General features: G+C 42.1%; 1 protein-coding gene across 1 annotated transcript in view; it reads left to right on the plus strand.

Moving 5' to 3' along the window:
* ABCA4 (ATP binding cassette subfamily A member 4) overlaps positions 1-23043 on the plus strand; it is a 126747-nt gene that overhangs the window by 48492 nt on the left and 55212 nt on the right. Inside the window, exons 12-17 of the mRNA XM_082409722.1 lie at positions 3981-4186; positions 4848-5024; positions 7039-7261; positions 10549-10770; positions 12639-12843; positions 21616-21681. Of these exons, the coding sequence (XP_082265848.1) occupies positions 3981-4186; positions 4848-5024; positions 7039-7261; positions 10549-10770; positions 12639-12843; positions 21616-21681 (1099 nt within the window). The remainder of the gene's footprint in view (positions 1-3980; positions 4187-4847; positions 5025-7038; positions 7262-10548; positions 10771-12638; positions 12844-21615; positions 21682-23043) is intronic.

Raw genomic sequence — 23043 nt, forward strand, 5'->3', positions numbered from 1 at the left:
ATGTCCAAATCTGCAATTGCTCTGCCTTGACCTCAGGAAGATGTTCTGGATTAGCTTCATAAGACCTTCCTCTGGTAGAGTTGTCTGACTTTCACCTAATGGCCAATGAGCAAGCTAGTGAACACCAGTGGCTTAGGACCCACCCCACTGCCACCCTCCATTGCCCGCGTGGACACAGAGCTTTGGCTCCTGTCCGTAGCATTGTTCTAACTAGATGAGTTGCTCGGATCAGCTTGGGATGGGTTATGTTCCCAGCCATGTTGTTTTTAAAAGATAACTGCCTTCTTCCCCAGACAAACAGCTGTCATAAATGAAAGGTAACCTGGCAGGGGCTTAAAAGCCACTAGACTCTTTTGATTTTCAAGATATTTTGCAAAAACAGTAATAAAAATGGTATTCATCGAGTCCTCGTTACTTGTGAAATAGTTTAGTATCCTACATGGTTAAAACACAGGCTCTCTCCAGGGGAAGTTTGCTCATCATGCCTCTTAAGAGAGCTTGGAGTGATAATCGTAAAGTGGTTGTGATGATTCAAGGGGTTAATATAAGCAAAGCCCTTGGACCAGTTTTGGTCATATTGTGAGCCTGCAGTAAGCATCAGCTTTTATTCTTACCAGGCGGCACTGGCTGGCCCTTCCCAAACAAGTTCATGTGATCCTTAGAACACACCTGTGAGGTAGGCGTATCTCCAGCTCGCAGATAGGGAAAGAGAGGCCACACAGTTAGGAAACAGCAGAGTGGGGATGGCATTCAAACACTACCCTGTACCATCTTTCCAAAGATGATAATTCAACTTTGAAAATGGGTCAGATGTTTCAGGGTAAAAATGAGTGTTTGAGAACCTTTTGGTTTTGTTTTTCCAGAGAGTATCAGGGTACCAGCCTAGGGGGATACAGCAGGAAACATGACTGTGAATCAGCTGCCTGATAAAAGAGCCAGGATGGAGCCCACGTCATTGCAGGACTCAACGATATCACTGAAAACATCAGCGCTTATTCCAGTATAGATTTCCCTTTAAGACATGAAAGGAGAGTTCAAAGAGAATGGGCTAGATTGCTCGGAAAGTCACATTATTAAAATGTGTTTGTTTTTATTAGCTTTTTTGCTTCGCTGAGAGTTATACTCTTACTAACATTATATCAAAAATTCACCTTTCACTAATTTCTCCTAGTTTACCATCTGATTTCGGGTGCACAGGATTATGTTCAAAACACACAGTAGTAAAGTTATATTTCTTGCAGCATTTGGGACTTCTAAATTTGAATTAATTCAATTCAGTAAACACTTATTGAGTCCCTTTCATGAGGAAATACTGTTCCAGAGACCTAATGAATAAGACATGGCCCTTGACCTCCGGGAACTTACTGTCTCTAGAGCTGTGCTAACCAATGCAGTAACCACACGTCGCTATTTAAATTTAAATAAATTAAAGTGAAAAATTCAGTGCCTCAGGTGCACTAGCCACATTTCAAGTACTCAATCAATAGCCATATGTGGTTACTGGCTACCATGTTGGATAGGGCAGAAATAGAACATTTCCATCACTGCAGAAAGTTCTACTGGACAGTGCTGATCTACTGGACAGGGGCAAGAGATCTTGTTTAGGAATTCTGTTGCTCTGACTTCGTAGTTGGAGCATGGCTTACTCTTAGAGCAATGTGAAGGAACAGCAGCACCCTTCAGGCTTGACACTTGAAAACATGGATTCATATTCTGCTTCAGACCTATACTGACCTGGGGCAAGGCCCTAGGATGCCAGTTTCCTCATCAGTAAGCAAGCACATCAGACTGTAAGACCCCTCTATGACTCTGTCTGTCCAAGTGCCCTGTGATGCTATGAGGGAATTGGTAGAATACTCTGTGTGTGTGTGTGCGTGTGTGTGTGTCACAGCTAAAAGAAACTGCAGAGAATTTCCATCTCCCCAAGAACTTTCCTGATTATTTTAGAAATTTAATTTCAAGTTCACTCTATTTGTCAATACTAAAACTCTATATATGCAGTCCTAAACTCGACAAACTGATTTAAAAGAAGAGAGAGACAGATTATTTTAAAACAGAGAGATAAGTAATAGCTGTGCTCTCTTACTTTGCAAGACAATCGTGAGCACATGGAGAGCCTGTGGGTCAGGCTTTGCCTGTGGCTCCTGGTGTGGGAAGAAGTCTGGGCCTGGCGTTGAAAAATGGGGAGAGAACGCAGGCTCTGCCACTGTCTAGCTGCGTGACCTCTGGTAGGTCTCCTCTTCAATAAAATGAGGATTCCAGGTAACTCACAGGCTCTGTGGGAGAGTTAATGTGTTCCTTTAAGCCTGTGTTACATCAACAGCCTTCTAACCAGGCTTCCTGCTCCCCCTTCCCACCACCAGTGATCTTTCAGAAACATGGTCTGATCTCATATGTCCTACCTCTGCTTAAAACCCTACAGTGGTTTCTTGTGGCTTTTTAGGGTTTGCCAGGAAACTCCTCATTTTAGCATGGAAAGCCCTGCATCCCATGAAACCTCTCAGTTGGCCGGTCACCCTGCAAACCCAGCAGGGCAACTGACCTGGTCCCCACCTGCCTTCTTAGTACACATCTCTTACCTCTCACCTCTGCTCACCTACGTTCTTCTCTGTACATTGGCACAAGCTGGGGAGTGTTTGACAAAATGCTGATGCCTTGGCCCTGCCTCTTGAGAATCTGATTTCATTGTTTGGGGTGGGACTTGAGTATAGTTGTCTTTTTAACGCTCCGTGGTGGTTCTAAAGCACAGCCAAGGAAGGAAACCACTATTCTATTCTTGCAGGTTTCCAGAAACCCTGCGAGCTGTTCCCTGTGCCTGAGCTGACCTTTCCCTTGCTTTCTTCCCTTGGCTAATTCCTGCTTATTCTCATCCTGCTCAGGAGTCTCTTCCTCCAGGCAGCCCTCTGAGACCGCCCCCCCCCCCCGCCCCCGGTAGACTTAGCCTCATCCCTCCACTGGGCTGCTAGACTACCCTAGGCTTGCTTTCACCAGAACCTGATCATTCTGCATTCTGATTGTTGGTTTACTCCAACCCTCTCCCTCATTAGGTCTGGAGTTTCTTTCAGTAAGAGATTTTATCTTTCCTCCTTGTATCCCTGGAGCCAAGCAGGCTCTGGCACATTGCAGGCTCTCAGTAAGTATTCCATGAACAGATTAATCAAGACAAGGCCAGCTGACCTCTTGTGAGTTACATTCTAAGAAAGAAACATCGCACAATAACCCCAGTGTATTATAGAAACAGGAGGTTAAGGATAAAACACATCCAAGTACAATACAACCGCTTTAACAAATCTGTAAAAGTGGACAACTCCCAATATTCAAATTAAAAGAAATTCTTAGTTTTGCTCTTTTCTGGGTAATGATTTTTTTCTCTTCCGGGGGAGAAAAAAAAAAGACATGTTAGGAAATTCCTCCTCCATCCTCATTACCTGTCATAAAATTGTAACTGGAAATGATTTCCCTGACGAAATCACTTTGACTTTCTGTTATTTTCTTTCTTCCTCCTTGTTCTTGCCTCAGCTGGCCATCCTTGTGTGTTTGCAGAGAGGCAGGAAGGTTTACCGCTGGGACTGTTTCTCTCTCTCTTTAAAACTCTTTTATTAGCAGGCTTTCTGATCTTCAAAGCAGCTTGTATCTGATGTGACCCCACTCCCTCAACTCCCCATGCTGGGGAGTGAGAGCTGGGAGTATTTTTGTCATTTTGACGACTTGCATACTTGGACAGCCCGATAGTGCGGTCCTCACTAAATCTGCAGGGATGAGAGCAAGTCAGCGTTCCTAAGCCCCCTTTCACCCCCAAATCTAGACACATTGAAAACTTGACACCAGACCCCGGAGTTAAGCAAACAGTAAGTTTATAGGTCTCCTTGCTTTTGACCCATCCCCTGGGGCAGCGGCCCTGATCCTCTGCCATTTTCTTGCAGTTGAGTCTTTGCAGGTGGTGCTCCTCAGACTCGCTCAACCTTTGTGATTATCCACAGTGCTTGATCCTGGACAAGTTTGAAAGCTACGATGATGAATTTCAACTCACCCAACGAGCCCTGTCTCTGCTGGAGGAAAACAGGTTCTGGGCTGGTGTGGTATTTCCTGACATGTATCCCTGGACCAGCTCCCTACCACCCCATGTGAAGTACAAGATCCGAATGGACATAGATGTGGTGGAGAAAACCAATAAGATCAAAGACAGGTGATGTTTCAGGAGATCTCAGAAGGACCTGGGCATCCCCAGTGATGTATGAGGCAAGGAAAGGGGGCTCCTGTGGGCTCAGGCCACCCATCTCCTTCAGGGGCAGAAAGGTTACTCAGAAAGGCACAGAAGCACTTTGATATCAAAGAACTAAGCTAGACAGTAGATCCTGCTAGTTGGTGGGACCAGGAGAGTTCAGCTACCCTGTCTTTACCCCCTCAACTCAGCACTTGTCCCTGGCTGGCCTTTGTGCAATTTGGAGATGAAAACCTCTAGGTTTGAGTTATTGAGTTATCTTCACATAGAGATTCTGCAAATGAGGTTTCACCAAAGTCACTGGGAAATTATGTTTGGTACAGGGTAGGGGATTGAGACTGGACTCAGCCTGTAAATCAATTAAATTAAGTTAAATCAGAGGAAGTAAGATATTTTGTAAAGCTCAAAGTAGAGTACTTGAATGAAAGCAATTACAAATCGTGCTGTGGCCAATGTTCATAATTGAGATTTAACCTGTGAACTGGAAAATAGAATCAGATAGTGTGGAAAAGTTCAGGGGAAAGTTTCAGGAGAGTGAATACGGAGTCCCCTCGTGCTTATGACCAGTGAGTGAGCTGTCCATTCCCATTCCCATCCTTTGTCCCTCTCTCCGGTTTCTTCTTAGGTACTGGGATTCTGGCCCCAGAGCTGATCCTGTGGAAGACTTCCGATACATCTGGGGCGGGTTTGCCTATCTGCAGGACATGGTTGAACAGGGGATCACAAGGAGTCAGGCCCAGGCTGAGGTTCCAGTTGGAATCTACCTCCAGCAGATGCCTTACCCCTGCTTCGTGGATGACTCGTGAGTCTGAGGTCCCAATCCCCCTCCAGGACAAGCTGATCAGGTTGCTGGGGTGGGGTGAGGTGGAGGTGCTCCCCAGGCTTCAATCTCTTTGGAGAAAAAAACCCGGGGCCTGGGGCCGGCTCCGGGAGAATGGAGCTCTGATTGAGAAGCCTGCTTCTCCTCGACTCTGGGCAGGGTCAGATGGACAAGTAAAGTGGGAGAAAGGAGCTGGTGTTGTGGGTGGAAAAGAGAAGGTGAAAATTAAAGCAGGGGAAGTGAGGTTGGGGGAGGGGACAAAGGCTTTTAAAATTTCCACTACGTAGTATGTTTGGTATGTGGAAGGGTTCAGGTCAGAGTGTTTGCCCAGTGACTGCCAAAACAGCAAATTAGGACTCTGCATCACAAGTAGGTCCGGTTCCTAGGAGCCTTGGAATAATGCAGCTCCTTCCCTAATTAACATTCTCATGATGTATGCTTAATGAGAAGGTAGAGGGATGTGTTGGATGAGCTTGGGCCCTCCCTGCCTGCCCACCCCCATCCCCAGGCCTGTACATTTGCTGGCCAGTAGCAAACTAAGCAAGTAGCCCACTGTTTTCTGAACATGCATTTGGGGGGTGGTAGAGGGAGGGATAAAGAGGGAGAAGGGGCTGGGAGGGCTCATTTACTATGGTGGATGGGGGCAGAAATGCTCCCAAGGACAGCAGCAGAGATCTGCAGTTGGCTTAGGGATTCAACTCCTAGAAGAAAACTGGGAAGTTCACCATAGTGTACGTGTGGGTTTGCAGGGTTCAGGGAGGAGATAAACGTGCACAGCCTGTAAAAGGAAGAGTCAAATTGCCAGCTGGCAAGGTAGTAAAATAAAGCCCAGTATGGGTGTAGCACCTCAGTCCAATCCGTTCTCCTTCAGCTCTACAGAAGACTAAAAGAGATAACAGGGGCTGTTCTGCAGTCAGTTTAAGTTTGGACAATAGGCAGAGATGGGAAATGGAGCCGGGGCAAAAGCCCAGCTCTACTTCTAAGATCAGAATAGGAGTAACCGGCAAGGAAGTGGGGTAAACAGTGAGGAGGCGGTAGGGATTCTGGCCATTCAATGTGGGAGAGCCCTCTGGTGGCAGGTCCCAGAAGGGCAGGCATTATGAATTTATGGTTCTCTCCCTAGGGCCATCTTGAGTGAAACCCTCCCACGCTGGAATTGGGCCCTTCCTGTGACACCCAACAGTTTTCAAGAAATAATAATCTCAAGGGCTTTTACTAGCACATCAAGCACAGGGAAAACATATGTAAAGTTCACAGTAGAGTAATTCCAGAATATCAACTCTGCCCTGCTTACTGGAATGAATATCCATGGATGTACTCCACCAGTACATGGCTGGTGGAGTCAGTGACTATTGAATCACTGATTGATTTGTTGCTGGGTCAGTTATTTTGTGCCTCTTCCTGTGTAACTGGGGTTTGATCCTCCTGGGTAGACAGTGCTTCACTGGCTGACCCCTTGGGGAGCCCAGTTATTGACCTCACCACCACCAGTTCCCTTTGTCCACCTTGTTGGGCTTCAGTGTCAGTTAGCATGTATCTACCTATTCCAGTCACATCCCGCATCATCAAGTCTGCAGTCCTTTCCTGGGAGATCTTACAAGAAGCTCTATACTATGTAACATACATAGTATGATTTTATTTACACATTTCACTTACAGAGCACTCATCTGGACTAACCAAAAAGCTGCCTGAGATCTTATAAAGAACATCTATACTGTGTAACATACGTAGTACAATTTTATTTACACATTTTACTCACAAACTTTTCATCTGGGCTAACCAAAAGGCTACAGTCTTTTGCGCTAAAGAAAAAGTAATCCTTTGGGACAAAGTGCAATGTATTAAAAGAGTCAAGTCCATTGAGTGCCTGGTGGAGATTTTTCTGCCTTTCCCTCCACCTGGGCTTTGTTCTCAACATATTCATTCAACAAACATTTACTCCACCTCCACCAGGTACAAGGCAATCTACTATTCTGCTTCTCTCCTCTTGCTTTAGTTTTATGATCATCCTGAACCGCTGTTTCCCTATCTTCATGGTGCTGGCCTGGATCTACTCTGTCTCCATGACAGTAAAGAGCATCGTCTTGGAGAAGGAGTTGAGACTGAAGGAGACCTTGAAAAATCAGGGTGTCTCCAACACAGTGATTTGGTGTACCTGGTTCCTGGACAGCTTCTCTATCATGTCGATAAGCATCTGTTTCCTGACAATATTCATCATGGTAAGCCAGATGGAGAAGGTTCAGAAAACCTTGAATAATTTTATTCCTCCCACTTTTCTTCCTGTTAATGAACTTGTGCCTAGATTAGTCATCTGGCCACCAAAGATAGCATGACATGTAGCTGCCTGGCCATTTCAGCCAAGGTGGAAGACACTTAGAGAGACAAAGTCTTCCCCAAAGAGCCACTGCGTCATAGCATCTTCCCTGCTCCCACTTCCTGCCTGGGGAACCACAATCTACGTAGATTATCCAACCCCATTACGTGGACTATCTGGAAAAGCTGCTGTTAGCAGAGCCCAGCACAGGGAGATTGTGTGTGCAAAGCGTTCTCTCTTTTCACATACAGAAGAAATGAATCCATTTCATTTCTTTTCTTGGGATTACTGTCCCAACCACCAGCTGGGGTGGGAATGTGGAGGGCCTTTTCAGTGTATTAGGAGACGAGATCTGGAATGTTTATTAATTACCATCATGTCACACCATTCATGTCTTGACCAAAGAACATTCTGCTGCCTACAAAATCTCTAAGACCTCTCTGTTTTAAAGGGTGGAATTTGGAGTCCATCCTTTCTCAGTGACAGGAATTTTATAGGCGCAGATAGCATGCATAGGTCCATCCTCTGCAAACTTGCAGCTCCCTTGCAAGTTAGACTTGTAAATAAAACATTATTTCATAACACACTGCTGTGCTTCATGTTTAACTCCTCCACAGTAGATGATCTTTTGTACTTGTTGAATGATAGGACATAAATTTAGGTAACTTTTTATATTTATTTGATGGGATTTAGTATAAGCCTTAGACTTCAGGCTTTGCAATCTTCTGATATAGTGTCATTAAGCTTGTTCTGCCTCTTTACCATGATGATATTAAGAGTTCCTTGCACTAAGCACTATATGTGCTGATGCACAGATTCTGACTGTGTCCCTTGTTATGCTGGATGATACCTGGTGCCTACCTGATCCAAGAATGTTCCATCCCATATCCTGTCCAACCAACACATATCCAGTTAAACCAAATCCTGCCCCTTCTCTTTGCAGTAAAATGTACTAAGTCTGAATGCTTTTAGTTTAAGTGTTGCACTGAGATTCAGTGAGCTGTGGCCTTAGCCAGACCCTGTGCTAGAGCCCAATCAAAACCAATGCTGATGTAGAGGTCAGTCTGCTCAATCTGACCAGACCCAAATGTAGCTTTAAATACACAAAGGGTCCCAGAGTTCCAGAGATGAGGGGAGAAGCTGAGAAACTTGTCTTCCTCTAGGGGTCCCTTGTTCCTTCCCATCCTTCAGTCTACTCCTTTCCCCACTACTAAGACATTTTGTGTCCTCAGAATTAAAGGAGTCAAAATGCATGAGTAACTGACTTGTGCAAAACTCATAAACATGCACGACATCTTGCAATGGCCCTGAGATTTGTTGCTAATAAGTGGCATTGAGATTTGCCTTCCTAAGAATGGACATTAGGACTTCAAAGCTTTTAGGACGTGAGGTAAAGAATGTTTACTAAGAGTTTCTTGCACAAAGGGGTTTCTCCTTGTGGGAACCAGGACATTGTTCCAGTTTCCAGTGATGGCGGAAACAGAGCTTTCCACAACAAAATAGGATTTTCCTTTGAATGACGCTCTCATCTTTCCCCTGTCGTTCCTTCCCACCTCAACTATGCAGGAAAGAAACTGGAAGCTGGGACAATGGAAAGGTTCCATTGTTATTCAAGCTGTTAAGAACAAAAAAGAAAAGTGGTCATTAGAAGAAGACAAGGCCAGTGAAATTGTTGGGTCAGCCAAATGACTTTCATCTCTGCCTGAAGTCAATGAGAAATTACATAGCCTAGAAGTTTGTAGGACTTTGCTTTGAGCTGAGATAAGAAATTAATTTCATTCTTCTGAGAATAACAGCAACCATCTTAAAGTTCTTCCAGCCAGAAGCCACATGTTCAGTCATGGTCTTGCTTTTATTGAGTTGCATGTGATTAAGGATGAGGAGTGAGCTTCCCAGGGTAATGTCGGAAGTGCTTTCACACAAAATCAGGAACTCTGAGTCTTAACCTTGACTTTTATTTAGATTTCCTCAAAGTTTGTTCTAGTTAAGCATGGCTCTCTTCCACCTCCTTTGCCATTTGTTTTATTCCATTTTCCAATCTGTTCTGTCAGTGTCTGGCAGGCATGACAGCATGAATGAAGAAGAAACGGTAACAGCAGGAGATAAGTGGCACATTTTTTCTACTCAAATCTTACATGCCTATTATATATATTGCTACTTGGTCTCTCTTTTCTACTGAGAGAAACCCAGTGCCCCACTACCAGTTAATCAGAACCAATTCAAGAGGTGAACCAGTTTGTACCTTTATGTTCCCAAGAAAAGAACAGGATGATCTATATGAATTTGGAGTTATGTGCAAAGGGTAAAAATCCTCATAGGAGGATACCTCATAGGTAAAAATCCTGTAGGAGGCCTATGGCAAAAGAGAACCAAGAAGGCCTAATAAATTTGAATGTCTCAATTTATCCTTTAATGTAACTGGACAGCAGCTCACTTATTAAAAATACCTAGTTTGGTCCTATTTTCTACATAGCCAAAGTGATTGACCCACTAGTTAACTGAAAGATACTGAATATTGCCCACAGGTTCTACGAAATGTATTTGTATGATATTATGGGTCTGGAGGATTAATCCACTTCCAAGTGATGTGGATTAACTACTGATATTTTTATCTATGTGAGAGGCAAATCTCAGAATATAAGTATTGGGTTGGACAAAAATTTCGTTAGGGTTTTTCTGTAAGATGTTTCCGAAAAACCCGAACGAAATTTTTGGCCAACCCAATATAAATGATTAAGTTAGCAGGCCAGGCCCCAGGCACAATGTTAAAGCTTGTTGGATGGTCTCCCACCTCCCTCTTTTGTTCCTCATCTACTCAGTATATCCCAAGAGCTACTGATGCTCCAAGACTCCCTCTGCAGATTTTCCTCCCCTGCTCTAGGCTTATTTCTCCACACTATCCCCTTCCCAAGGATTTCCTTAGTGAACACATAATAATTACTCAGTACTGATAGGTAGCTTAATATGTTACCCTCCTGGGGAAAAATGACATAATTAGAATTAAAGGAACTCAACACATTGAGTCTTAAATGTGGAAATTTGGACACCAACAACAGGCTGATGGGAGAGATCCCTTCGGGGCAGAGGGCTTCCGAAAGCCCCAGAATCACAGCACAGAGGTCACTCCTGAGAGGGGTGGTGCCCCTGGACGTGCGTGGGAATTACTGACTCAAGTGGTCTCTTTCGTTTCAGCATGGAAGGATCCTGCATTATAGCAATCCATTTATCCTCTTCCTATTCCTGTTGGCTTTCTCCACTGCTACAATCATGCAGTGCTTCCTGCTCAGCACCTTCTTCTCCAAGGCCAGCCTGGCAGCAGCCTGTAGTGGTATCATCTACTTCACCCTCTACCTGCCACACATTCTCTGCTTTGCTTGGCAGGACCGAATGACGGCCGACCTGAAGCTAGCTGTGGTAAGGAACCCTGGGCTTACACCTAGAATGTGATGCATTCCATCTGAGGGGTATGTAGCAGTCTGAGAGGACCGGCTCACCCTTTGAGGGGATCCACTTTGCCTTTTGGCACAGAGGAACACAAGGTTTGAAGGCACAGGTACAAAAGTGGGAGCATTCTTCACCCTGAGCAACCTAAGAGTTCCTCCTCACCAAATCTGCTTGATTAGTCTGCCCTGGGAAGTAATTGAAAACCAGTTCAGCTCATGGGTCCCTTTGTGTATCCATAAGGGGAGAACAACTGGGCCCATTTCACTCAGGTTTTTTTTCCTAACATTTGAGAAGATTCATAAGGGAGGGAGCTTGCCCCCTAACTATTCTGTCTAGAAAGATGTTTCCGTAAATTAAAAGTTTTTGTTTCTCTCCAAAAGAATTTGAATCGGAACAGCTCTACAGTGTCCTTGTCATGTTCTACCAGTGCACTCAGAGAGGGGTGCAGAAATGAGCCAGTCAGGCCCTCTTGCCAAAGAGAGGTCTCTGGAAATTGACTCTGGATTGCCTTAGAGACCTCTTCACAATGCCCAAACAACCCTGTCTTTTTCTCTAATTGTTTTCAAATGATCTATTTACACCCTCTCATTACCAGGCTAAATAGCTTCTAAGCCCTGTAGGGTGAAAATTTCCTTGTCCTCCAGAATCTCCCCATCCGTACTTCTTTGTACAGTGCAGTTGAGAAAGGACTACCACTGGCTTCTCGTTGGGGAAAATCTAAGTCAAACTTGTTCTCACGACTCAAACTTATTTGGCTCTAGTGTTGCCAGGGCATCTGCCTTTTATTTCTCATGTTAAATAAGAATTAATTGCTGTCATTTATGGCACCCAATTTTCCAACATGATCACAAAGGGCAAGAAATCCTTATGACTCAGCCTGTAGGCAGAGCTGGACTATCTTGGTACACTGCATAGACAGTTGGTACTTTGAAGCCACAACTAGTTTCTTGTGTGTGGGTCTACCAGGAAGCTATAGTTCTGGAAGCTCTGTGGACCAGGGCTGGGCTGAGATTTTTTTTAATGGTTTTTGTGAACATATAGCTAGAGAATCCCTTCCTTCTGCAGAGAGACACTCTGAACACCACCGTGGGTCCTTCAAACTAGAGGTAGGTCACCCAGCAGAGCAAGTGGGAATAGCTCATCCCTCTGCATGTGCTTATGTGCTTTCTGCCATGCCATGGACCACCTGTGGGGATGTGGATGGGGAACTTCCTCTTCAGACTTCCTCCTGTATGCCACCTATTCAGTTACTAGGGCTCTCCAAGGAGAACTTAAGAAAATGATTGTCCCCAGTCTGGAGATGGGAAAAAGTGATAGTCAATGTAACCTGAGGGCTTTTTGGCTGACAGAGCTCAGGAGGTCATGAGACCATCCCCTGCCTAGCCCTCTAGCTTGCCCTAGAACACTGATGACTTTATGGACACTTCTAATGGGATTCTCACAAAGCAGCTCAAGTAAGCTGCTTTATTCTACCAAAAACTGTAAGATCTTAAGAAAGAGGTAGGAAGAAGGGGGGAAAGTTAGGAAGATAAACATGAAGACCTTTGGTCCTTTGCTGTGTTATGCTATGTGGTTTTGTCTTCTCCTGTATACTACTGTGTTCCATTGGACAGGTGAGAGGTGGCCCAGTGAGTATTGGGTGGGGGTCCCTGAGGCCTGAAAGGTATTCCCAGAATTATATTCCTGTGGGAAGACTGCCTTACCCACTCCCTGGGGTGGTCTTACACCTGGATACAACATGGATCCTCTTTTGGCCCTACTCCCTACCTTGTAGATTTCTGTTGGGTTGGGTAAAAGACCCTCTGCTCATCTTTCATGCCCTTTTTGCCCCACTGCAGAGCCTGCTGTCTCCTGTGGCATTTGGGTTTGGTACTGAGTACCTGGCTCGCTTTGAAGAGCAAGGCCTGGGGCTACAGTGGAACAATATTGGGAATAGTCCCATGGAAGGGGATGAATTCAGTTTTCTGATGTCCATGAAGATGATGCTTATTGATGCTGCTCTGTATGGCTTGCTTGCCTGGTATCTTGACCAGGTGTTTCCAGGTAAGTGTCCCCCTCCACAGGGTAAAGGTAGTTAGGTTCTTCAGATCCCCAGCCTCCCCTTTTCATCTAGTTTAAGTCTTATTCCAGTATCCCATACTTTTGGATTGGAAGAATTAATATTGCTAAAATGACCATACTTCCCAAAGCAATATACAGATTTAATGTGATCCCTATCAAATTACCCATGATATTTTTCACAGAACTAGAACAAATAATCCTAAAATTTATATGGAACCATAAAAGACTCAGAATTGCCAAAGCAATCCTGAGGAAAAAGAACAAAGCTGGAAGCATAACCCTCCCAGACTTCAGACAATACCACAAAGCTACAGTAATCAAAAAAGCATGGTACTGGTGCAAAAACAGACATATGGATCAATGGAACAGAATAGAGAGCCCAGAAATAAACTCACATACTTAACAGCCAATTAATCTTTGACAAAGGAGGCAAGAATATACAATGGAGAAAAGACAGTCTCTTCATCAAGTAGTTTTGGGAAAGCTGCAGAGCCACATGTAAATCAGTGGAGTTAGAACACACTCTCACACTATACACAAAAATAAGCTCAAAATGGCTTAAAGACTTAAATATAAGACATGATACCATAAAACTCCTAGAAAAGGATATAGGCAAAACATTCTCTGACATAAACCATAGCAATATTTTCTTAGGTTAGTCTCCCAAGGCAAAAGAAATAAAAGCAAAAACAAACAAATGGGACCTAATCAAACTTATTAGCTTTTGCACAGCAAAGGAAACCATAAACAAAACAAAAAGACAACCTACAGACTGGGAGAAGATGTTTCCAAACAATGCAACTGGCAAGGGATTAATTTCCAAACCATACAAACAGCTCGTACAACTCAATAACAAAAAACAAACAACCCAATCAAAAAATGGGCAGAAGACCTAAATAGACATTTATCCAAAGAAGACATACAGATGGCTAATAGGCACATGAAAATATGCTCAACATTGCTAATTATTAGAGAAATGAAAATCAAAACTACAATGAGGTACCAGTGAGAATGGCCATCATTAAAAAGTCTATAAATAAAAATGCTGGAGAGGGTGTGGAGAAAAGGGAACCCTCCTACACTGTTGGTGGGAATGTAAATTTATATAGCCACTATGGAAAACAGTATGGAGATTCCTTAAAAAACTAAAAATAAAGTTGCCATATAATCCGGCAATCCCATTCCTGGGCATATATCTGGAGAAAACTATACTTTGAAAAGATACATGCACCCCAATATTCAAAGCAGCACTATTTACAGTAGCCAAGGCATGGAAGCAACCTACATGTCCATCAACAAATGAATGGATAAAGAAGATGTGGTACATATATACAGTGGAATAATACTCAGCCATAAAAAAGAAGAAAAGAATGCCATTTGCATTGACATGGATGGGCCTAGAGATTGTCATGCTGAGTGAAATAAGTCAGACAAAGACAAATATCATATGATATTGCTTATATGTGGAATCTAAAAAAAATGGTACAAATGAACTTATTTACAAAACAAAAATAGACTTACAGACATAGAAAACAAACTTATGATTACCAGAGGTGATAACAGGGTGGGGTGGGGAGAGATAAATTAGGAGTTTGGGGTTAACATATACACAGTACTATGTGTAAAATAGATAAACAGCAAAGACTGTGTAGCACAGGGAAGTATATTCAGTATCTTATAATAACCTATAATGGAAAAGAATCTAAAAAAGTATATATATATATGTGTGTGTGTGTATATGTATGTACACACACATATATAGCTGAATCACTTTGCTGTTCACCAGAAACTAACGCAACATTCTATATCAACTATACTTCAATTTTCAAAAAAATCTTATTCTTTCTAAGGTCTTTCAACTTGGATTCTCAGAACCCGCATTTGAAACTTAAGTCCAGGAACCAAAAATCCATCAGTGAATGCTGTTGGCTCGGCTTTAGAAACAGATTCAGAATCTGATCCCTTGTCACCACCTCTACACAACCTTCCCAGTCCAAGCCTCCTTCTTCTGTCATCATCTCCTACCAGTCTGTTTTCCACACTATGTTCAGAGAGATCCTTTCAGAATCTAGGTCAGATGGTGTCAACCCTCTGTTCAAATTCTTCAGAAGATGGCAGTGTAGGGAGATCCTGAACTCACCTCCCCTCATAGACATGTGAGTCTACAGCTACATATGGAACAATTTCCTCTTTAAAAAAAACCTAAAGTCTAGCTGAGTGATGGCTACACATCAGGCAAAGGAGAATAAAAACACATCAAAGTGGGTAGGAGAGTCTAGGACACAATCTCACCATAAGCCCCACTCTTGGCACAGTGACCCACAACCAGGAGGGATCTCAGAACCCAAAGCTTCTCCATGAGGAACAAACTGTTCAAACCCCACATCAGGCATCCCAACTTTTAAGACATGCACTTGAGATATGAGCCCCCAAAACATCTAATTTTGAAAACCAACAGGGCTCACATCCTGAGACCCACAAGATGGTAGCAATCTAAGAAATGCCACTTAAAGGGCGTATGTGCTCAGACTCACCTGTCCAGGGCCCAGCTTAGAGGCAGCTGATTGAGTCCAGGCTTAAAATGAAGGAGACTCACCTACTTATACTGAAGTGTTAGCCTGAGGGGCAGGCATCTAATTTAACACACACATCTGGTAGCCTGCTGGAACATTCTCTGTGGACAGAGACTGGAGGGCGCCATCTCTGTGCTCTCCCTTTGCTTGCTCCAGAGCACCAGTGTCTCCCGGACAGAAGCCTTTACACGTGTCTCATGCCCTGATTTTTGCGGCTGCCTCTAAGGAGATACCTCTTCATCTCCTGGCTCTGAAGGCTAGGGGAGCTTGTGTTCCTGGTCACTTGGGACTGTAATAATTGGTGTCACCCAGAAAGGAGCTCATACCCCTATCTGGTGACCTGGTTTTTGTGACTGCTGCCAGGGGACACCTTAATATCCCCTGACTCTGGTGGCCAGTGGGACTTATGCTAGTGGATCCTACAGGACTGTAATCAATGAAGAAAGAGTTCTTAAACAGCTATCACCACCAGGGCACAGTAAGAGGCAACAGACTCAGGAGCTAAGTCTTTCTGTGAAGAAGGCCTATTAGCTAATCCTCATGATTGTGGCCTAAGGGATAGGCTTCTAATTGAACATGCGTCTCGGGGTTAACTGTAACCCTTTCCAATCCTCGGAGTGTGGGCACTATCTTTGTGTTCTCCCTTTGCCATGCTCCAGAGCGTCAGTGTCTCCTGGAAGGGATCTTTACATGCATGTGGTACCTGATTTTTGCAGCTGACATCCAGAGGACATCCCTTGATTGCCTGACTCTGAGGCTGGAGTAGCTTGGGTTCTTGGGTTCCATGGAGTATGGCAATCAGAAGGATGATTCTTGGCAGGCTACCACCCACAGGGCACTGCACAGACAGTGGACTGCGGAATACACACCAATCTTTCTGTGAGGGGCTGCTTTGCTTGTCCTGGAGCTTTGGACTGAGGGGAAGGCTTCAGGTTTGGCACATATTTAGTGGCCTACAGAGCTGCTCTCAAGGAACGCAGGCTGTGGATGCCATCTTGGCACTCTCACACTGCTCTACTCCAGCTCACCAGTATCTCCCAGAAAGGAGTTAATGCACTTGTCTGGAACCTGGAGTTCTGTGATTGCCACCCAGGGGACACCTCCAGATCATCTGGCTCTGGTGACCAGTGAGACTTATGTTTGTGGCCCCTTAGGACTGTATACATTTGCGTATTTGTAAAAGCTGCTGCCCAAGGGTCTGGCTTCCAGTCACCTGGCATCTAGGTGCTGCTATCCTCCCCTTTGAGACACTGACAGGTCTTGGTACATCCTCAACTACCAGGAGCTATTAAAAATATAATAGGTTGCTTGGACAAACACAGAGGTGTGAGGGACAACTAGAGCTGGGGTAGGGCTGAACAAAAAGTTTCATCTCCTACATCAAACCACTCCTTCAAGACTGGGAGAAGTGATTGTTTCATTTACTGTATAGAAGCCAACACAGAGAGTCAAGCAAAATGAAGAAACAGAGGGATATGTTACAAATGAAAGAACAAGATAAAACTTAAGAAAAAAAAACTTAATGAAATGGAGATAAATAATTTACGTGATAGAAGTTCAAAGTAATGGTCATAAAGCTGCTCACCCAAACTGGGGAGGAATAGATGGACAAGGCAAGAACTTCAACACAGAGAAGGAAAATATAGAAGTTACCAAATATAAGTCACAGAGCTGAAGAATGCAATAACTAACTGAAAAATACTCTAGAGGGGCTCAACAATAGACCAGATGAAGCAGAAGAAAGGATAAGTCAACTGAAAGACAAGGCAATGGAACTCAATCAGAGTAGCAAAAAGAAAAAAGAATTTTAAAAATGTGAAGATAGCTTAAAGGACTTACAGGATAATATCAAACAGACTAACACTTACATTATAGGCCTCCCAGAAGGAGAAGAGAGAAAGGGACAGAAATCTTATTTGAAGAAATAATGGCTTAAAACTTCCCTAACCTGGGGAAGGAAATAGTCATTCAGATACAGGAAGCCCAGAGAGTTCCAAAAAAGATGAACCCAAAGAGACCCATGTCAAGACACTTTATAATTAAAATGTCAAAGGCTAAAGACAAGGAGAGAATATTAAAAGGAGCAAGAGAAAAACAACTTGTCATGGACAAGGGAGCCCCTGTAAGACCATCAGCAAATTTTTCAGCACGAACTTTGCAGGCTAGAAAGGAGTAGCACAATATATTCAAAGTGCTATAAGAAAACAAAACAAAGGAAAAAACTTCCAGCCAAAAGTCCTCTCTGGCAAAGTTACTATTCAGACTTGAAGGAGAGAGAAAGTGTTTTCCACAAACAAAAGCTAAAGGAGTTCACCATCACTAAACTGGCCTTATAAGAAATGTTAAAGGGATTCCTTTAAGCTGAAAAGGAAGGGTGCTAATTAGTAACATGTGAAAGAATAAATATCACTGGAAAAGTAAATATATAGTAAAGGTAGTAGATTAACTACTTATAAAACTAGTAGGAAGGTTAAAAGACAAAAGTAGTAAAAATAACTGATTACAATAATTTGTTAAAGGATACACAGAGGAAAAGATGTAAAATGTGACATCAAAAACATAAAATGTGGAGGGGAGGGTAAAAATGTTGAGCTTTAGAATGGGATCAACTTAAGTTGTTATCAACTTAAAACAAACTGTTACAGGTATAAGTTTTTATATGTAAGCCTCATGGTAACTACAAAAATCTATGAGTACATAAAAGAGAAAGAGAAATGAATCTAACTAAGCATACCACTAAAGAAAGTTCTCAAACCACAAAGAGAATAAAAGAAGAAGAAAGGAACAGAGAGGAACTACAAAAACAGCGAAAACAATTAACAAAATGGCAATAAGCACATACCTACTGATAATTACTTTAAATGTAAATGACTAAACTCTTCAATCAAAAGATATAGAGTAACTGAATGGATAAAGAAAAACAACAACAAGACCCATTTATATGCTGCCTACAGCAGACACAATGTAGGTATAAAGACAAACAAAGACTGAAAATGAAGGGATGGGAAAAAATATTCCTTGGAAATGGAAACCCAAAGTAGCTATTCTTATATCAGACAAATAGACTTCAAAACAAAGACTGTAATAGGAGATGAAGGAAGGCGTTGCATCATGATAAAAGGGTCAATCCAACAAGAGAATATAACATTTGTAAATATTTATGCACCCAACATAGAAGCACTAAATATGTAAAGCAAATATTAACAGACCTAAAAGGAGAAATAGACAGAAATATAATAGTAGTGGATTTTAATATCCCACTTACATCAATGGATAGACCGTCCAGATGGAAAATCAATAAGGAAACATTAGCCTTAAACAACATGTTAGACCAGATGGACTTAACAGATACTTACAGAACATTGCATCCAAAAGCAACAGAATAAACATTTTTCTGAAGAGCACATGGAACATTTTCTGACATAGGTCATATGTTAGGCCACAAAACAAGTCTTAACGTTTAAGAGGGTTTAAATCATATTAAGCAACTTTTCTGATCTATTGGTATGAAACTAGAAATTAATTATACAAAGAAAACTAGAAAATTAACAAACATATGGAGATTAAACAACATACTAAAATAACCAATGGGTCAAAGAAGAAATCAGATTAATAAAAAAAATACCTTGTGACAAATAAAAAGTGGAAATGTTACATACCAAAATTTGTGGAATGCAGCAAAAGCAGTTCTAAGAGGGAAGTTCATAGCAATAAATGCCTACTTCAAGAAACAAGAAAAGTCTCAAATAGACAACCTAACTTTACACCTCAAGAAGCTAGAAAAAGAAGAAAAATAGAAGCCCAAAGTAGAAGGAAGGAAACAACAAAGATTAGAGCAGAAATAAATGAAATGACTAAAAAGGCAATAGGAAAGATCAATGAAACTAAGAGCTGGTTCTTTGAAAGGATAAAATTGACAAAACTTTAGTTAAACTCACCAAGAAAAAAAAAGAAAGAAGACTCTTCCAGACACAATTTGCGAGGCCAACATTACCCTGACAGCAAAACCAAACACCACAAAAAAAGAAAACTACAGGCCAGTATCCCTGATGAACAAAGGTGATAAATCCTCAACAAACATTAGAAAATCAGATTCAATAATACATTAAAAGGATCATAACGCATGATCAAGTGGCATTTAATCCAGGGATACAAGAATGGTTCAATGTCCACATATCAATCAATGTGATAGACCACATTAACAAAATGAAACATAAAAATCATATGATCGTCTCAATAGATGCAGAAAAAGCACTTGACAAAATTCAGCATCCATTTATGATAAAATCTGTCAGCAAAATGGGTACATAGAGAACATATCTCAACATAATAAAGGCCATGTATGACAGCCCCACAGCTAACATCATACTCAACAGTGAAAAGCTGAAAGCTTTTCCTCTAAGATCAAGAACAAGACAAGGATGCCCACTCGCCACTTCTATTCAGCCTAGTATTGGAAGTCCTAGCCACAGCAATCAGACAAAAAAAGAAATAAAAGGCATCCAAACTGGGAAAGAAGTACAACTGTAACATTTGTAGATGACATTATTTTATATATAGAAAGCCCTAAAAACTCCATCAAAAAAACTGTTAGAACTAATTTAAAAATTCAGTAAAATTGCAGAATACAAATTCCATGCACAAAAATCTCTTGCATTTCTTCACACTAATAATGAACTATTATGAATAACAAAAGGCACTCTATTACTCAGGAAACTCCAATGGTTTTAGGAGCTCTGTGCCCGGAAATGAGGACAAAGACCAAGTATTATTTTGTATTCTGACACACACCTCAACGTATCTTTTTTCAGGGAGGAGGGGGGCTGAGGGACACAATTCAACCCATAATGATGAATTTGAAAAATACACTTGAACTTTCTCAGCCTCCATTTTTTTCTATCTCACTGGGCCATTAGAGAGAGATATAATAAGTGCATATTAGATTGAAAATAAAATTTGTGCATTTTCAAGAGCTTTATTTTAGCCAACCTAAAGCTTTAATATGTTCAACCACTATGTACTAAGCAGCACCAACGTGTTAGGCTCAGCAGCACAGGTTCTGAGAAAAAAGGAGTGGGAAAGACTGACACAAGCCTGCCCTCGAGGAGCTTACAGTCTATCACTGGCCATGAAAACACAGAATAACTATTAAATAAGCAAAGATAGTGTTCTCACAAAATCAACATTTATAGGCAGCAGAGCCTGCTAAGAGAACTGGACTTGAAATTTGGGAGTTTTTTCCTTGAAACCCAGGCAGATCCAGTAGGATGGGATGGTTAAGATCAGTGGTATTAGAACCAGACTACCTATGTTGGAATTCTTGCACCTCTGTTAAATTAGCTGTGACCTTGGGCAGATGCTTCAAACTCAGTGTGCCTTAATTTCCTTATTGACAAAAATAGTAATACTACCTATCCCCTTGTGTTGTTCTGAAGATTAAATTATTTAGCACATAGAAAGCACTTACAGTTATGTCTGACACAGAAAGAGCATTCAACAAATGTTAGTGATTATCATCATTATTATTATTATCTGGTAACTGTTGAAAAGGGGTATGCTTGGGACTTCCCTGGTGGTGCAGTGGTTAAGAATCCGCCTGCCAAAGCAAGGGACACGGGTTTGATCCCTGGTCCGGGAATATCCCACATGCCGCGGAGCAACTAAGCCCATGCGCCACAACTACTGAGCCTGCGCTCTAGAGCCCATGCTCTGCAGCAAAAGAAGTCACCGCAATGAGAAGCCCGCGCACTGCAACAAAGAGTAGCCCCTGCTCGCGGCAACTAGAGAAAGCCCACACACGGCAACAAAGACCCAATGCAGCCAAAAATAAATAAATAAATAAATTTATATTTTAAAAAATAACAATAAAATAGAATAAGAATATGTGAAAAAAATAAAGAAAAGGGGTATGCTTAGATTCTTTTTTGTTAGAAAACTAATGTCGGCCAAGATCATCAGTCTTAGTGTTGCCAGTTTCACCCCCAAAACATGACCTTTTGAATTAAAACATATTAGAAGAAGTAGTCTTGGAGGAAGCATGTGGATAGCCACGTAATGCGTATGAACTATAAATATCTACAGTTACAATCTGAGGTTCAGGAAGATAAATTCTAGATCTTATACAACTGTGGTAAGGTGGAACTACTTAGGCTTTTCTCTTTATTTGCCTATCTATTTTTAGGGGACTATGGAACCCCACTTCCTTGGTACTTCCTTCTACAAGAGTCTTATTGGCTAGGTGGTGAAGGTAAGTTATTTTAAATTTTTTAATTAAAAAAAGAAAAATGAATGTTTGAAATTAGCTCCTTTGGCTCTGCATGGGATGTGTGTGCATTGTAGAGGTGGCTCTTACATGAAGTGTGAGATTCCTGATTAGTTAGCTGTCTGCTGGGGGCTCTGCTCCTTGGTGTAGCATCACAGCCTCTGGGAGCCCTATTTTGTGAGTCACTGGGCCAGGTTGATGGCTGAGCATTGATAAACCCTTGAGTCCTGGTCGTGCCCAGTAGATTAAGGCACACTCTTAAAAGAAGGCCAAACCACTTCAGGGTGCAAATAAGTTTTGCAACTTCCCAGTTTAAAGCAAACAGATCCAGAGAATCATAGAGGAATCTTTACATTCGTCTTCTGCTGCCTCCCCTCATCTGCTTTTTTATTCCTCTCTACTTTTTCAAATATAAATGAATTTATTTTCCCAAAGTAAGGGCCCATCTGGAGGCCGGGACAGAGCTGTGATCTTCAAGGCAAATACTCCCAAATTCTCTTAGTATTGGTCTTTCCTCTGGTTGGGAAAGAGGGTTAAAAGGACATTTGCCCAGAATGCATCCTAGATAAAATTTACCTTTCCTCCTGAATAGGATAGGAGGCCAAGGGAGAGTTCTAGAATTGGGGGGAAACCACAGACTCTTGTGAGGTATGAGGAGGCAGAGAAATTCCAGAGCTGAGAGCTGGGGACTCCCCTGGAGCTAGGAGTTTCTGGAAGCAAAGGAAATGCTATCCAATCTGTTTGTTCCTCACCTACCTGCTCCTTACTTTGTACTATTGGGCCTGGGCCAGGATTTATCCTTTAAGCACTAAGATAGATATTTGTTTTCTCTAGGCGATTAGCCTAGGACCTTTAAAAGTTTTGGGGTGGGGGGGTTGCCTTTTTTTTTAATGGTTCAAACAAACAGCACTTCAACAGCTCAGTTTGTTTGTTTGTTTTTTCCATTATGTTAGCTTGTCTGTCTTTCTTGTCTATCTATAAACTTTTAAATTTCCACTATAATAAAGTTATAACCCATCATAAATGGGAATTTTCAACACAGAAGTCTGTTCCTGGAATGTTTCTAATTTCAATGAATATCAGGACTTGTGGGCATTTTTTCCCCTCTATAATCTCAGCAGATACGCTGCCTCTGAAAAAAAAAAAGAAAAGAGAAATCTTAAGACAAATGTGCTCCTTCAAAAATGAGTCATATTTTTGCCAACAGAAGCCAAATATTTTTCACCTGTCTCACAGGCTAGACTGAAATAGGTTCCTAAATTTCTCTAAAATTAGAGAAGAGGTGAGTTTTTCCACCAAAACCCCTCCTTTCACAGATGAAGACATGGAGCCCAAGAGATATCCAGT

The sequence above is a fragment of the Balaenoptera physalus genome, assembly GCF_965194825.1.
Source record: "Balaenoptera physalus genome assembly, chromosome: 1".
Classification (NCBI taxonomy): Eukaryota; Metazoa; Chordata; class Mammalia; order Artiodactyla; family Balaenopteridae; genus Balaenoptera; species Balaenoptera physalus.